The sequence below is a fragment of the Salvelinus namaycush genome, chromosome 9 (assembly GCF_016432855.1).
Source record: "Salvelinus namaycush isolate Seneca chromosome 9, SaNama_1.0, whole genome shotgun sequence".
Classification (NCBI taxonomy): Eukaryota; Metazoa; Chordata; class Actinopteri; order Salmoniformes; family Salmonidae; genus Salvelinus; species Salvelinus namaycush.
In genome coordinates, this window is record NC_052315.1 from 15815787 (window position 1) to 15832953 (window position 17167).

The following is a 17167-nucleotide window of genomic DNA, read 5'->3' on the forward strand; positions in this document are numbered from 1 at the left end:
GTAGAGAAATTAACATTCAATTATCTGGCAACAGCTTTGGTGGACATTCCTGCAGTCAGCATGCCAATTGCACGCTCCCTCAAAACTTTACACATCTGTGGCATTGTGTTGTGTGTCAAAAATGTACATTTTAGTGTGATCTTTTATTGTCCCCAGCACAAGGTGCACATGTGTAATGATCATGCTGTTTAATAATCAACTTCTTGATATGTCACACCTGTCATGTGGATGGATTCTCTTGGCAAAGGAGAAATGCTCACTAAGATGGATGTAAACAAATGTGTGATCAAAATTTGAGAGAAATAAGCTTTTTGTGTGTATGAGAGAGAATGTGAGGAATCGAGGAAAGATGAATAAGAAAAAGGCTTTGTATGGTCTGTCCTTGAGGGAGGAGATAAGAGGCTCTGTGTTGGCCTTTGAACTACAAAGCATCAATGACAAATTTCTCTGACCGCTAATTGACAATTCTGCTTTGAAGAACCAACAGTTCTTTTAGCTATTTATGGGCCTGCTTTGAGTCCATGTATGTGTGATCTGTGATGTGGTCCTTATTGCTTAGATCCAATGTCACACCCTTTTCTGTATCCTGTTGCTTTGTCCTCCATTCTATTTGCATGCCAAGCCTTTAATAAGCCCAGCAGCTGCCCTTTCTTCAATTTGAATCCTAATGATCACTTTCAAAGGAAAGCGGCCCTATCTCAAGTGTAGGAAGAGCCTGTCTAAGAAGAGCTTGTTGTCTGGCTCCCACTTCAGATGCCTTTCCCCGGCACTGGCCAAGATCACCTCCAAGTTGTGTCTGGATTTCTACAAGGACAGGGAGAGAAATGTATCTGAAGGAATAAGGTAAGAGTCTCCAGGCTATGACTACTGGTCTGGTCAGTTGTCTCATGCTTTGGGTCGATAGAGCAGAGAAAATGACAATAATACATGCAATAGTTTTTATTTTTCCTTAAAAGTCACACGATTGGGTACATTTTTTTTGAGCTAGCAAAGAGTGGGTCGATAGCAGTTCAGTTTAAAGGCAATAACTTAAAATGCATTTAACCAGTTCCTTGTGGAGTTTCTTGAATATTGTGTAGTTGCTTGATAAATTAGACTAGGTTTCTTGTCCTGAAATGCTTTCAAAGGTTATCAGTTATATGTGGAGGGCAAGTATTTGTGGTGCAGTTGTTAAAATAATGGAAAACTCACTAAGTCAGGAGACGGAAATTATGAATCATGACTAATCTGTGATATTGATTCTAATCATTTTCTTAAATAAATAGTACTGTGGATGTTTTAGCAGTCGGCAAATACACAAGGCTACATAATGACAAAAAAGATTTGAGTACAAACAAAAACAAAAAGCAATGTAAAAATGTCTAAATAGTGTATTCAACATTGATGCGGCAGTTATTGTTGACAAGTTTTATTTTCTTCAAGCCAGCCCTACATCCTTTCAGTAGCAATGGTGATATCCCTGTTGGAGGAGGATTCATATCAGAGGGGCTCTCATCTGGTTTTGACAGGGGCTCTCCAGTCTCACAAAATGTCTCTGTTAGAAGTCCTATGTTTGCTTTATATCTTTGTTAGCTTTTGCCCTCAACTGTAGTGCACACTGCTTTAATTCACTTAAAAAGCCTTCAGAAAATTGTCTTTATGATCAGATATGACACTTTACAACTTTGAGGGAGTTGAGTCAATGTCTTTGTATTGTATTTGTTCATGTTTTCTCTACTTTCTTACAGATTATTCTTGTGTTAACGCAACACCCTTTTAGCTGGATGACTGTAATACACCATGCATTGGCAAGTGCACATGGTTACACCAATATAAGAGGTTGCTTTGGGAAACATTTTTATTAGAATCTGGATTCCTTCCTAGCAAACTCTTTGCAGTTCATCAATGTAAACAGTGTTAAAAGTGACAAGATTTTCCCAACTGCCTTCCCAGCATCACAGTATTGAAAAACCTGGACAAAATCATCGGATTATTAATAAATTCTTAGTTAACTAACAAAAACAAAAAGTTTAATAAAAAGACAATTAAAAACAACTAAATATGAATAACATTTTCAAAACGTACAGGAGCCATTAAGTTAAGCTTCCAGCGGATCTGGGGCATCATCCAACTGGGTGCTACACATTAGTAGTGTAGAGGAGTAGTTAGCCAGCTAGCTATGGAGTCCATAAGGAGAGGCTGAGGACAATGAGGTGTGCTAAAGGTTCCGGACCTGACTCTGACTGACTCTGATATGACCACTGACTTTCCTCGCTGTAACCAAGAGGCTCCCCCCTCCCACCACCGTTTGGATCGTTCTACTTCCATTCTTGCATCAACTCCCTGACTTTTACATTTTCTTGAATCACATTTTATTAATTGAAATGTGGTTCCTTGTATGTATTACTGCAATTTAGCTTTTAGCTGCCATAATACACATGAAATTAAATAAACCATCATCATCATACATTAATTATGAGGCTGGTTCTAGTCAAACCCACCAATGCAACACGTCGGCTTGATTCAACAGGAGACGCTTGCAATGACCGAGACCCCGATCACTGCAACTCAAGAGGGCAGTCCCTACCAGACAAAGCCCCTGAGGTCATGCAGGATTGCTACTCTGGAACTGCCCTCCACCACCAAACGTTAGTACCAGAGCAGAGCACTAACAGCATGTCCCCTTCCACTTCTCTGCCACTGGCTACTCCGAATGGAGTCGCTCCACCAAGGAAATCTCCACCATTAAAAACTACACTTTCACATCTGAGCAATCAAGATCTCCTCCGCTTTTGTAGCCAGGTGGGTGGTACTCTTGAACTGCAGTGCGGAAGCCCACTCATGGCCGAGTGGCATGGGACCACGGTGGAACGTCCTGATGACGACTGTGGCTCTGTTTGCTATTCTCCTAGTACAAAACATGGTTCAGGGGTGGCAGGTTTCCAGCCACGATCAAAGCAGGGCTTCCTGAAGGACTGCCTCTCCACATTTTCTAAGAAGGGAACTCCTCCTTCTCTGCAGTATACTCACTCCTATCCTCAGAACACCCTGGCCTCATCGTCATCCCAGTTTTTCAGGCAGAAACCAAATCAAGCGGATCCCTCAACAGAGACCATCGATCGCCAGCAGGACAATTTCAAATCCCGATGCAGAGGAAAAGACTGGCTGAAGGAGTATAGTCAATGGCAGCAGACCCATAATCATTTCAAGCTTAAAGAGCATAATCTACCACCAGTATTGACTACTGAAAAACCAGAACCTTCGCTCAATATACCTATGAATGGCAATGAGTTAAGTGAAGTTAGGCAGCTCTTGGTTTTGTCTCAACCTCAGAACCAGCAGCAACCTCCCATAGAAACGCAACACCAATGGATGTTAAGGAATGGTTTACCTAGCTGCTGTGCGAATGAGGGTGGAGTACATTGTGGGAGCCAACAACATTCCTTACACCAGCATCTACATCAAGACTCTGAATGGGAGCATTGTTGTGACCATTTTAGCACCCTAAAATGCCATCAGTTTTCTCTTTACCCATCCAGCAGCAGCAGCAGCCCACGAGTGAGGAATTCATCCGTGGCTACTAGCAACAAAAGCAGTGTTCACTCCTCTTCCAGTTGCCATCGGTGGCCTGAGAACCATAATCTAGTGGGGAAAAGGCAACGACAAAGAGAGCAGCAGGTACATCCTCATACCAAAAAGGTTGGCTATGTTGGATCGATGCCTTCCCTGTCCAAGAGCAGTAGCCCACTCCTTCCTGACACAGTTGTGACCAGCGCTAAATACAGTGGGGATGTTGGGAGACCCCTGAGCAGCCTTGGAGCTTCGCCGCCAAACCTTTCAGAGCTGGACTCAGAGAGACAAGAGCCCCATCAGACACTCCAAAGGTCTGTCTTGGAGGAGGTGTTCTCGAAAGGCTTCAGCGAGAACAACAGTAAGGCCAACAGCGAAGGAGGAAGAGACACGCCACAGAAGAGGACCAAGGACATTGGCTATAGATTAAGCCAGCGTAGGGCACTCTTTGGAAAGCGCAAACAGTTGAGCGACTATGCCTTGATCTTTGGGATGCTTGGGATCGTCATCATGGTGATGGAGACGGAATTGTCCTGGGGGGTTTACACGAAGGTAAGAAATGTCTCTATTGTAGTGGATTGACCTCAAATAATGTAAGCTAGCATTGGTAAGACAAGACTGATTCAAAAGATATCTTAATTGTCTGTCTTCTCTGCAGGAATCCTCATACTCATTCTCTCTGAAATGCCTTATCAGCCTCTCAACTGCTATATTGCTCGGACTAATCGTGATGTACCATGCACGGGAAATACAGGTGATATGCATCCCCATCTCTACAATAATACTATAGTTTTCCCCCTTGCTCTTATTTCCCCATTGAATAAATCCCCTTGTTCGCCCTACTCTCCTTTCACCTACACACACAGCTCTTCATGGTGGATAATGCAGCTGATGACTGGAGGATTGCCATGACGTATGAGCGGATCTTCCTAGTTCTGCTGGAGCTGCTGGTCTGTGCCATCCACCCCATCCCGGGCCAGTATGTCTTCACCTGGACGGCCCGGCTGGCCTTCACCTACATGCCCTCAGTAACTGATGCCGACGTGGACATCGTCCTCTCCATCCCCATGTTCCTCAGGCTCTACCTGATCAGTCGCGTCATGCTGCTGCACAGCAAGCTCTTCACAGACGCCTCGTCGCGCAGCATCGGCGCAATCAACAAGATCAACTTCAACACGCGCTTCGTCATGAAGACTCTCATGACCATCTGCCCCGGCACCGTGCTGCTGGTCTTCAGTGTCTCCTGTTGGATCATTGCGTCATGGACAGTGCGTGTCTGTGAGAGGTACAGGCCCCGCCCCCAACACAGTAGGCTGTTCCACCAGCACTGCATCATTCGTACCCAGTACATTTCACACTGAAGAAGATTCGTATTTGAGATCATGAGAGATTACAGCCTTAAGTTTGATTATGGCTCTACTTTGCCTCTCTGCTTGATATAGTTCATACATTTCTTTATGTTTAATTATATAAGATGTTAATACACTGTAGGAAAAAACCACTGAGCACAGACATCAATTCAATGTCTAGTTTGGATTGACATTTGGTTGTTATCAATTAAGCAGGAATTCATCATGAAATCAACAACTAAAAACTTCACCCTGTCATTGGATTTCGGTTAAAGTTGGTTGGAAAAAAGACAAAATTCCATTACATCAGTGACTTTTTGCAAGTCCAATCAGTTTTCCATGTTTATTTTACGTCATCACACAGAGTTTTTTGGGGGGGGGGGAAATGAGATGGAAGCAACATTGATTCAACCAGTTTTTGCCCAGTGAGAAGATGTGTTTATTACAACAGGTATGTTTCTTGTTCCTCCAGATATCATGACACACAGGAAGTGACCAGTAACTTCCTTGGGGCCATGTGGCTCATCTCTGTCACCTTTCTCTCCATTGGTTATGGAGACATGGTCCCTCACACTTACTGTGGAAAGGGTGTGTGTCTGCTGACTGGAATCATGGTATGTTTCCAACACATTCCCCATTGACAAGTGCCAAAAGAGATCTTTGACATTCATGATGAGCTAGCTCTAGGGCAGGGTTATTTTTATTTTATTTTTATTGTTGGACAAAAGACTAAAAACACCATCAATTGACTTTCATTTTGGAAGTCTGTTCCAAAGTAATCCAAATCAAATAAAAAAATGTCATATACACGTGTTTAGCTCCAACAGTGCAGTAATATCTAAAAATACACACAATCTAAAGTAAAGGAATGGAATTACGAATATATCAATATTTGGACGAGCAATGTCAGAGCGGCATAGACTAAGATACAGTAGAGTAGGATACAGTATACATATGAGATGAGTAATGCAAAATATGTAAACATTGTTAAAGTGGCGAGTGTTCCATTATTACAGTGGCCAGTGATTTCAAGTCTATGCATATAGGCCAGCAGCCTCTAATGTGCTAGTGATGGCAATTTAACAGTCTGAGATAGAAGCTGTTTTTCAGTCTCTCGGTCCCAGCTTTGATGCACCTGTACTGACCTCGCCTTCTGGATGATAGCGGGGGGAACAGGCAGTGGCTTGGGTGGTTGTTGTCCTTGATGATCTTTTTGGCCTTCCTATGACATCGGGTGCTGTAGGTGTCCTGGAGGGCAGGTAGCTTGCCCCCGGTGATGCATTGGGCGGACCGCATCACCCTCTGGAGAGCCCTGCGGTTGTGGGTGATGCAGCCCGACAGGATGCTCTCAATTTTGCATCTGTAAAAGTTTGTGAGGGTTTTAGGTGCCAAAACAAATTTCTTCAGTCTCCTGAGGTTGAAGAGCCGCTGTTGCACCTTCTTTACCACACTGTCTGTGTGGGTGGACCATTTCAGTTTGTCAGTGTTGTGTTGTGTAAGCTTTCCACCTTCTCACTGCTGTCCCATCAATATAGATAGGGGGGGTGCTCCCTCTGCTATTTCCTGAAGTCCACGATCAGCTCCTTAGTTTTGTTAACTAAAAGAAATGTAAAAATAAATATTTTGTCAGACCTATGGTATACGGTCTGATATACCATGGCTGTCAGCTAATCTGCTTTCAGGGCTCAAACCACCCAGTTTCTGATATTAAATAAATCATATATAACGACTCTTTAAAGTATTAGTGCCTGTGTCTTTCTCTCCAGGGGGCCGGCTGCACTGCCCTGGTGGTTGCTGTAGTTGCCAGGAAGTCAGAGTTGACTAGAGCTGAGAAGCACGTTCACAACTTCATGATGGACTCTCAGCTCTACAAACGAGTAAGTGGACATTAGAGGTCTTCATGGCTATAAAAAGTTGTGCCTGAACTGAACCCGTGGATTATTTTATTTGAGTAATTTTACCCCCTTTTTCTCCCCAATTTCATGATATCCAATTGCGATCTTGTCTCATCGCTGCAACTCCTCAATGGGCTCGACAAGATCGTCATGCGTCCTTCAAAACATGACCCGCCAAGCCACGCTTCTTAACACCCGCTCGCTTAACCCAGAAGCCAGCTGCACCAATGTGTCGGAGGAAACACTGTTCAACTGATGACCGAAGTCAGATTGCAGGCGCCCGGCCCGCCACAAGAAGTCGCTAGAGCGCGATGAGCCAAGTAAAGCACCCCCGGCCAAACCCTCCCTTAACCCGGACAGCGCTGGGCCAATTGTGCATCGCCCTATGGGACTCCCAGTCATGGCCGGTTGTGTCACAGCCTGGGATCGAACCCCAGGCTGTAGTGACGCGGCAACACTGCGATGCAGTGTCTTAGACCACTGCGCCACTCGGGAGGCGGACCCGTGGATTTACTACCCAAACCTGATACATACCTGATATTTTTTTTAATAAATAGACATTATAAAAAAAGATAATGCCCCCAATCAGCAACCCAATAAGCAAAATGTTGTTGAAAAGGTGTATTTGTCTGATGTTGAAAGCATGTTTATTTTCAGTTCTAAGGGCAAGTTTAAAGGCCCAGTGCAGGCAACAATATGATTTTCCTGTGTTTTATATATATTTTCACACTATGAGGTTGGAATAATACTGGGAAATTGTGAAAATGATAATGCCCTTTTAGTGTAAGAGCTGTTTGAAAAGAACGCCTGAGATTTCAGTCTGTTTTGGTCTAAATATATAATAATAATCATTCTATTAAATTTAAGTTACTATCCACCTTATTTAGTCATCCATTAACCCATAGGAAGCCCCACTCAGTTGCCTACTTCAAAATGGTGAAAGTCCTCAATGGCACTGCCCATGCTAACAGGTTTTTGGGCATTAGAGTCTATCTATCTCTATGAGCAAGACAGACTCCACTGCTAGGGCAGTCCATTGTGACAGTCTGCCATGTCAGCCAGTCTGTCATGTCTCTGTTTTCTGGAATGTTCCCAAAGGTGAAAAACACAGCTGCCAATGTACTCAGGGAGACATGGCTGATCTACAAACACACGAAATTAGTCAAGAAGATCGATCACGCCAGGGTACGCAAACATCAGCGGAAATTCCTGCAAGCCATTCACCAGTAAGTAGTGTGCCTTTTCAAACCGTTGTTAAATAAAGATTAGTTTATTTGTGTGTATCGGTGTATGTTACCCTAAGTTAACCCTTTCCTTTTCCCTCCATAACGCTCTCCCTCTCCCACTTCATCTAGATTGCGCAGAGTCAAAATGGAACAGAGGAAACTCATCGACCAGGCTAATACACTTGTGGATCTAGCCAAGGTGACTAAGCACCTTCATCATCTCTAATTGATAGATTTTTTTCTAAACACTGATTATGAAAGTTTGACACCGTTTTTGCTCCACAGACTCAGAACATGATGTACGACCTGGTGTCTGATCTGCAGCGGCGCAGCAAGGAGCTGGATAGGAGGATCGGTAGTCTGGACGACAAACTGGACTCCATCCTAGTCAGTCTGGAGACACTGCCCAGCCTGGTCTCCCAGGCCGTCACACAGCAGCACAGGGACTTTCTGGATGGCTTGGCCCCCCGTGTTCAGACATCCTCGAAGGGCTCCGAGGACAATTGGGTTCCCGCCAGGTGCAAACGGTCCCCCGACACTGCACCACAGACCATACCTTACAGCTGACAGCCTGCCAGTGCCATCTCCACTGTTGTGACCTCAAATTATGCATTTATTTAATATTGTATTTGATACTAGCCAGGGACATTCTAGCCTCTGTTAGATCTCTCCAGCACCATCCCGCAGTTGTTTACCAAAACAAGTAACAGGGTGGCCGATTTAAAGGTTTTCAGAATTTCAAATTCCTGGCTGTGTACCTTGGTCATTCTTGAATTGCGGTGGAATTTGGGCATGGCATTTTGGAAAACAATTTACTTAATTTTAGGTTATTTTTTATTTTAAATTTATTTGGGTGTCATTGGTGTTATATCTTTTGTAACACCAATGACACCAAATGATCAGTGGAAATCTCAAACATAGGCTATGTCATACTAAAGTGTGATTAGCTAATAATTGTCTTTAACCCCCTAAAGTCTAATTAGTATAGTAAAAACATCCCAATAAAAAAATCTGTCCGTTTAAGCTAGAGATATGTTTTTGCATTGGATGCGGCTCAATCCACCGCATCCGCCTATGTGGCAATTCCGCATCTGCGGTGAGAGGTGACAGAGCTAGGGCGGTGTTTGTCAGACCATGAGACGTCCCAAAAATTGGTCTTCTCACAAAATCGGTGTTCTCCGTTTTTCTCTACAAGCGTCTTGGGACTTGTCTGAAGTCGATATACAGCCGTTCTGCCAACTTCTGTCTGTAGCGTCCAAACAGTTTGGGCTACACACTTATATGACTCCTCTGTGGAAACAAACACATTTTGCTCTAGGACACCCACAGGCCTCACAAGACTTGTCTGAAGATCCCCCGGTACCAGTTGAAATAATGAATGGAAGTACAGTTTGTACACACCTACTCATTCAAGGGTTTTTCTTTATTTTTACTATTTTCTACATTGTAGAATAATAGTGAAAACATCAAAACTATGAAATAACACATATGGAATCATGTAAACAAATCAAAACATATTTTATATTCTTCAAAGTAGCCACCTTTTGCCTTGATGACAGCTTTATTCTTTCAACTAGCTTCACCTGGAATGCTTTTCCAACAGTCGGAGTTCCCACATATACTCAGCACTTGTTGGCTGCTTTTCCTTCACACCGCAGTGCAAATAATCTCAATTGGGTTTAGGTCAGGTGATTGTGAAGGCCAGGTCATCTGAAGCAGCACTCCATCACTCTCCTTCTTGGTCAAATAGCCCTTACACAGGCTGGAGGTGTGTTGGGTCATTGTCCTGTTGAAAAACAAATAAAAACCCTGGAATGAGTAGGTGTGTCCAAACTTGACTGGTGCTATATATACACTGCTCAAAAAAATAAAGGGAACACTAAAATAACACATCCTAGATCTGAATGAATGAAATATTCTTATTAAATACTTTTTTCTTTACATAGTTGAATGTGCTGACAACAAAATCACACAAAAATTATCAATGTAAATCAAATTTATCAACCCATGGAGGTCTGGATTTGGAGTCACACTCAAAATTAAAGTGGAAAACCACACTACAGGCTGATCCAACTTTGATGTAATGTCCTTAAAACAAGTCAAAATGAGGCTCAGTAGTGTGTGTGGCCTCCACGTGCCTGTATGACCTCCCTACAACGCCTGGGCATGCTCCTGATGAGGTGGCGGATGGTCTCCTGAGGCGCATCTCCTCCCAGACCTGGACTAAAGCATCCGCCAACTCCTGGACAGTCTGTGGTGCAACGTGGCGTTGGTGGATGGAGCGAGACATGATGTCCCAGATGTGCTCAATTGGATTCAGGTCTGGGGAACGGGCGGACCGGTCCATAGCATCAATGCCTTCCTCTTGCAGGAACTGCTGACACACTCCAGCCACATGAGGTCTAGCATTGTCTTGCATTAGGAGGAACCCAGGGCCAACCGCACCAGCATATGGTCTCACAAGGGGTCTGAGGATCTCATCTCGGTACCTAATGGCAGTCAGGCTACCTCTGGCGAGCACATGGAGGGCTGTGCGGCCCCCCAAAGAAATGCCACCCCACACCATGACTGACCCACCACCAAACCGGTCATGCTGGAGGATGTTGCAGGCAGCAGAACGTTCTCCACGGCGTCTCCAGACTCTGTCACGTCTGTCACGTGCTCAGTGTGAACCTGCTTTCATCTGTGAAGAGCACAGGGCGCCAGTGGCGAATTTGCCAATCTTGGTGTTCTCTGGCAAATGCCAAACGTCCTGCACGGTGTTGGGCTGTAAGCACAACCCCCACCTGTGGACGTCGGGCCCTCATACCACCCTCATGGAGTCTGTTTCTGACCGTTTGAGCAGACACATGCACATTTGTGGCCTGCTGGAGGTCATTTTGCAGGGCTCTGGCAGTGCTCCTCCTGCTCAAAGGCGGAGATAGCGGTCTTGCTGCTGGGTTGTTGCCCTCCTACGGCCTCTTCCACGTCTCCTGATGTACTGGCCTGTCTCCTGGTAGCGCCTCCATGCTCTGGACACTACGCTGACAGACACAGCAAACCTTCTTGCCACAGCTCGCATTGATGTGCCATCCTGGATGAGCTGCACTACCTGAGCCACTTGTGTGGGTTGTAGACTCCGTCTCATGCTACCACTAGAGTGAAAGCACCGCCAGCATTCAAAAGTGACCAAAACATCAGCCAGGAAGCATAGGAACTGAGAAGTGGTCTGTGGTCACCACCTGCAGAACCATTCCTTTATTGGGGGTGTCTTGCTAATTGCCTATAATTTCCACCTGTTGTCTATTCCATTTGCACAACAGCATGTGAAATGTATTGTCAATCAGTGTTGCTTCCTAAGTGGACAGTTTGATTTCACAGAAGTGTGATTGACTTGGAGTTACATTGTGTTTAAGTGTTCCCTTTATTTTTTTGAGCAGTGTATATGGAGACTGTTTACTGCCAAAAATAAGGGGTTAAATATGTGTTCCCTGATCTTATATCTCAGATATAGGACAGACACTTCAGATCAAACTTCCTTTATATATTTTTTGGGACTGTTGTTTCATGTAGTGAATCTGTTATTCAACGTGTCTGTATGGGCTTATAGCAGTAAGCCCAAATAAAACATTTGACAAAATATTTTTTATACTTCAAGGGGTCTTAAAATTCCAAATTAAAAAAGCAAAATGATTCTTGGTATGACCTTCTTAAAACAATACCGCCTCCCCCGGCCTAGATTTATGGGTTAAGGCCAGGATTCAATCAGATTAGTGGTAACAGTGTTAGCATAGCTTTTCATTGCCTTTGTTTAGATGATACCGGTGGTGTAACTGCGTCAGAGACGGTAAAGAAAGCGAGACACCCCACTCCCTCATTTTTTCAGGTCGGGTCGCCACTATGGTCTACCTATTATCCCCGGGAAGGGGGTGCCAGGGCCGGCGTTATGGGCGGGCTTTAGGGGGCCTGGCCTGCCCTACCGTACCTTGTTGCCCATACAAATAAAATATTGATAAGAGCCGAGACGCACGCCGACAGAAAGACACATCTCAGTTAAAGCATCTGAGCGAGTAAAACAGCGCCCCTCTGTCTCAGTATGTGTAGACCATGTATCTGATGCTGCCTAGACCAAAAGAGTATGGCATGTCATTCGCTCAGATACTTTCTCCAGCGATATACTGTAGTTTCGGAAGAGAAGAAGGGAGAGGGCTAACTCTCGTCAAAATCTGTCCAGAATAAGCCCAATGCATTTATATGGGAATAAAATGCAGCCCTAAACTTGTCACCTGCCTTCCCGCCTTTAGGACAAAGACTCCCATTGTTAGGGCAGACATGAGCATCTCATCATTACATATAGATCTCTGGATTAAGCCTCTTGCAAATTGGAAAGGAAAGTTGGCCGGGATTCAATCCAATCACGTTTTGTCTCCAAAAGGCAATGTTAACGCAGCATGCCTTCTCAATCAGAAATGAACTGTGTCAACAAAGCGTGATTGGATTGAATCCCGGCCTAAAGTTGAAGTGTTACAGATTCCACGATAGAAATGTAAAGGTCATTTCCAATTAAGCCGACATATGCAGCATTTACCGTGAATGCTGTCTCCACTAAAGCGGGAACATTGAAATTTACATTTCAGTCACCGATGATGCGGATTGAATAGAGCCCTACATTTCTGCTCTGTTTTTATGGGATTTTTGACTACATTTATGGGAATTTTGACTACATAATGTAGCCTACTGTTCTCAGGAACTAGGCTAAAATGAATAATATTGATAACATTTAAATATTTTTAGCTCCTGATATGTTAAATTATTCACTTTTTATTACTAAATCAGACAATATAGCACCAGGGAATTTATGCAAATGTATATTAATACCATAATCCCGCTTGTTTTATCAATGTTAAATCCATGCGAGATATGGTTCTGGGTGCCAACATTATCGTGTGCAACATGCTATGCTGAAAAGAGGTTCCCAACTTTGGCCTCCCCCCCGACAGTTTTGTCTGTATGCGTAGCAATTGCCAAAATGGATCTGGGACAATGGCTTGAACAGGCACCTCGACAAGTTCATCATATAGAGAAAGGTGCTTTAGACTGTACAAAAATATAAATGCAACAATTTAAAAGATTTTTCTGATGAAACAGTGTTGCTTCCGTCCCTCTCCTCGCCCCAACATGGGCTCGAACCAGGGTCCCTCTGAACTGCCTACCACGAAGCATCGTTACCTATCGCTCCACAAAATCCTCAGCCCTTGCAGAGCAAGGGAAACAACTACTTCAAGGTCTTAGAGCGAGTGACATCACAGATTGACCCGCTAACTAGCTAGCCATTTCACAGCGGTTACACCGAGTTACACAGTTAAGAAGGAAATAAATTTATTAGGCACTAATCTATGGATTTCACGACTGGGAATACAGATATGCATCTGTTGGTCACAATGTTTTATTTTTTAAGTAGGGGCATGGGTCAGAAAACCATTCAGTCTGGTGTGACCACCGCATAGTGTTCACCAGGCTGTTGATTGTGACCTCTTCAATGGAATTTTGTCCCACTCCTCTTCAATGGCTGTGCGAAGTTGCTGGATATTGGCGGGAACTGGAACACACTGTCGTACATGTTGATCCAGAGCATCCCAAACATGCTCAATGGGTGATATGTCTGGTGAGTATGCAGGCCATGGAAGAACTGGGACATTTTCAGCTTCCAGGAATTATGTACAGGTCCGGGCGACACGGGGCCATGCATTATCATGTTGAACCATGAGGTGATGGCGGCGGATGAACGGCACGATAATGGGCCTCAGGATCTCATCACAGTATCTCTGTGCATTCAAATTGCCATCGATAAAATGTAATTGTGTTCGTAGCTTATACCTGCCCATACCATAACCCCAATACCACAGGGCACTCTGTTCACAATGTTGACATCAGCAAACCGCTCGTCCATAGGATGCCATACACGCGGTCTGTTGAAACCAGGATTTATCCATGAAGAGCACACTTCTCCGGCATGCCAGTGGCCATTTGTCCACTGAAGTCGGTTACGAAGCCAAACTGCAGTCGGGTCAAGACCCTGGTGAGGATGACGAGCACGCAGATGAGCTTCCCTGAGACGGTTTCTGACAGTTTGTGCAGAAATTCTTCGTGCAAACCCACAATTTCATCAGCTGTCTGGGTGACGTGTCTCAGATGATCCAGCAGGTGATGAAGCCGGATTTGGAGGTCCTGGGCTGGCGTGGCTACACATGGTCTGTGGTTGTGAGGCTGGTGGGACGTACTGCCAAATTCTCTAAAACGACAGAGAAATGTACATTCAATTCTGTTGTAACAGCGCTGGTGGCCATTCCTGCAGTCAGCATGCCAATTGCATGCGACATCTGTGGTACTGTGTTGTGTGACAAAACTGCACATTTTAGTGTGGCCTTTTACTGTCCCCAGCACAAGGTGCATCTGTGTAATGATCATGCTGTTTAATCAGCTTCTTGATATGCCACACCTGTCAGATGGATGGATTATCTTGGCGTAGGAGAAATGCTCACTAACAGGGATGTAAACAAATTTGTTAACACAATGAGAGAAATAAGCTTTTTGTGTGTTTGCAAAAATGTATGGGATCATTTATTTAAGCTCATGAAACATGGGACCAACACTTTACTTTATATTTTTGTTCAGTATACTTTAACCTGAAAAAGTAGTCAAAAAATAGATGTTTATTTGACAACCACATTTATTGAAAAGAAAACGAAAGAAATTAGAAACACTATCCTAAGTAAAGAAATACAAATAAATTACAAGTACAAAAATTTGCTAAGTAATCTACGTTTACAAAAGTTTTATTTTTTTTTTTCCAGAGAAGCCTCTTAGGGGTTGGGAGATTGGATTTGGTAGCACAACAAGCAATCTACATACAATAGAACTGTAATAAAATGTTTACCAACAGGATTGTTTTTAATTCAGTTAGGTAATTAACTTCATTATATTTCTTGATTCGTTACAAATACACATTTCCCTGAGGAAACAATTCCACTGGAAGTTCAACAGACTCAGTGTCTGATATGTTCTAAATGCCTCTTAATGGTTTGTTTCAAACACTTAAATAAAAAGCAGGTGATTAGAGATGTCAACAGGTGGTATAATGTACCTTAACAAAAAAAAAGAAAGAATTTCAGCATACACTTAATCACTTTGATTGAGCCGATTCTTTGTAAGTGGAGGGGAAAATGAGGAAGCATAATAACTATTTGCAGGTTTTAGGGTTATCATTATTGATTGAAAGTTGAAGCATTAAGGTTAATCTGAATCATTCCCCTAGCAGCAAAATTATCCCTTCTAGACGAGAGAGACAATACCAGTTGCAATATCCACAGCAATGCACATTCTTCAGCCTGTAACATTGAGATTTTACAAAAAACACAGCGTATATAAAACTCAAAGCATGGTTTACACGTTTTAGGTGACAGGTGCTAGTGAAAACGAACATTGAGCTAAAAGGTCAGAATATTTCTGCCCAGAAACAGTGTTTGTCGAGCTGAGGTGCCAATATATTAATAGAATCATTAGATTCATGGTAACCGTTTACAAAGTACTGAGAAGATATTTCTCACGACTAGATATTGGTCGTAGAGCACAGGCGTCAAAACGAATTTCATGGAGGGCTGAGTGTTCATGGAGGGCTGAGTGTTCATGGAGGGCTGAGTGTTCATGGAGGGCTGAGTGTTCATGGAGGGCTGAGTGCATATTTTCACTCCTTCCTTGTACTTGATTGCTAAATTAAAGTTATTGATTAGTTGGGAACTTCCCTCACCTGGTTGCCTAGGTCTTAATTGTTTTCGCTCCTCCCTTGTACTCGATTTATGAATTAAGGTCACTAACTAATAAAACTCCCCATCACCTGGTTGTCTAGGCCTTAATTGAATGGAAAAAAACAAAAACCTGCAGACACTAGGCCCTCCACAGACTGAGTTTGACACCCCTTCCCTACGAGGTCCGGCGCCTACTGGTTCTATTCTACCTGATAATTAATTGCACAAACCTAAAATCAGTCCCTGATTAGAGAAAAAAATTATAATAATAAAAAAAGGGTAACTGGCTTCGAGGTCCAAAGTTTAGTTTGAGGGCCATAGTAGTATCAGACAATTGCACCTCCACATCATTGACTTAAATAATTATAGAAATGCCCAATGGACTCATGTCTGATTCAGGAAGATAAAAACATAGCATCGCTTGTTCCATAACATTGATAGTGACAAAACACTGGAACGAAATCCAAACATTACAACAAAAAAGTGTACAAACAACTGATTGTGACAAAACAGTACCGAGAGTAGAAAGCACCACTACAGCTCTAAACAATGTTTTTGAAGGGACATCTAAAAACACATACTGTAAATGTACATTAAAAAAAATACAGCTAGTCCAATTTTCTTTGTATTATTAACATTAAAAAGTCCATAATGTTCCAGTCTGATTTGGAGGTGGGCTTTTTTGAACTTTCTGGAAACATGACTTGTTTACAACCATTTAAAATGTTTTTTACTCTATAATCATTCAACAAAAATAACATTTTTAATTTAAATAACTAAATGTAAAATTGAACATTTTGTTCTGAAAATAAAAATCTGCATCTTGTACAGATATTTAGGAAAGATCCCCTCAACATAATTAAATACCAACACCAATGTAAATCATTCTTCAGAAACATTGAGTAAATCTACCTTTACTAAAAGCAGAACTGTCATGGATTCAATCTAGAGTTGGTTTGCAGAAACAGGTTCATTGTCACAGGAGGATGTACTCTTGTTCCTGGTCATATATTGTCAATGACCAATATTGCTGGATATTCCTGGAGAATGTGCTCTCTACTGTGCATTCTTTATACACCTGTGTCATATTACCAACACTCCAAAGTCACCTGTGTCATATTACCAACGCTCCAAAGTCACCTGTGTCATATTACCAACGCTCCAAAGTCACCTGTGTCATATTACCAACGCTCCAAAGTCACCTGTGTCATATTACCAACGCTCCAAAATCACCTGTGTCATATTACCAACACTCCAAATATCAGGAACAATATACACTACCGTTCAAAAACTGTTTGTCCTTGTTTTGAAAGAAAAGCACATTTTTTGTCCATTAAAATAACATAAAATTGATCAGAAATACA

The 17167-nt window shown here is 42.9% G+C and overlaps 1 protein-coding gene and 1 long non-coding RNA gene across 2 annotated transcripts; one reads left to right on the forward strand and one right to left on the reverse strand.

Moving 5' to 3' along the window:
* Window positions 1–3696: 3696 nt before the first annotated feature.
* On the forward strand, window positions 3697–9026 carry kcnn1b (potassium intermediate/small conductance calcium-activated channel, subfamily N, member 1b). Its single transcript, XM_039001419.1, has 8 exons — window positions 3697–4101; window positions 4208–4303; window positions 4416–4834; window positions 5371–5512; window positions 6665–6775; window positions 7892–8019; window positions 8149–8218; window positions 8305–9026. Exons 1-8 carry the CDS (start codon window positions 3697–3699, stop codon window positions 8584–8586), a joined length of 1653 nt encoding a protein of 550 aa, XP_038857347.1. The 3' UTR covers window positions 8587–9026.
* Window positions 9027–14710: 5684 nt separating this feature from the next.
* LOC120053739 lies at window positions 14711–17167 on the reverse strand. The gene is made up of 2 exons (XR_005477535.1): window positions 16913–17167; window positions 14711–16881 (listed from the first exon to the last, which is right to left on the reverse strand). It is a non-coding gene; the product is annotated as an uncharacterized LOC120053739 (long non-coding RNA).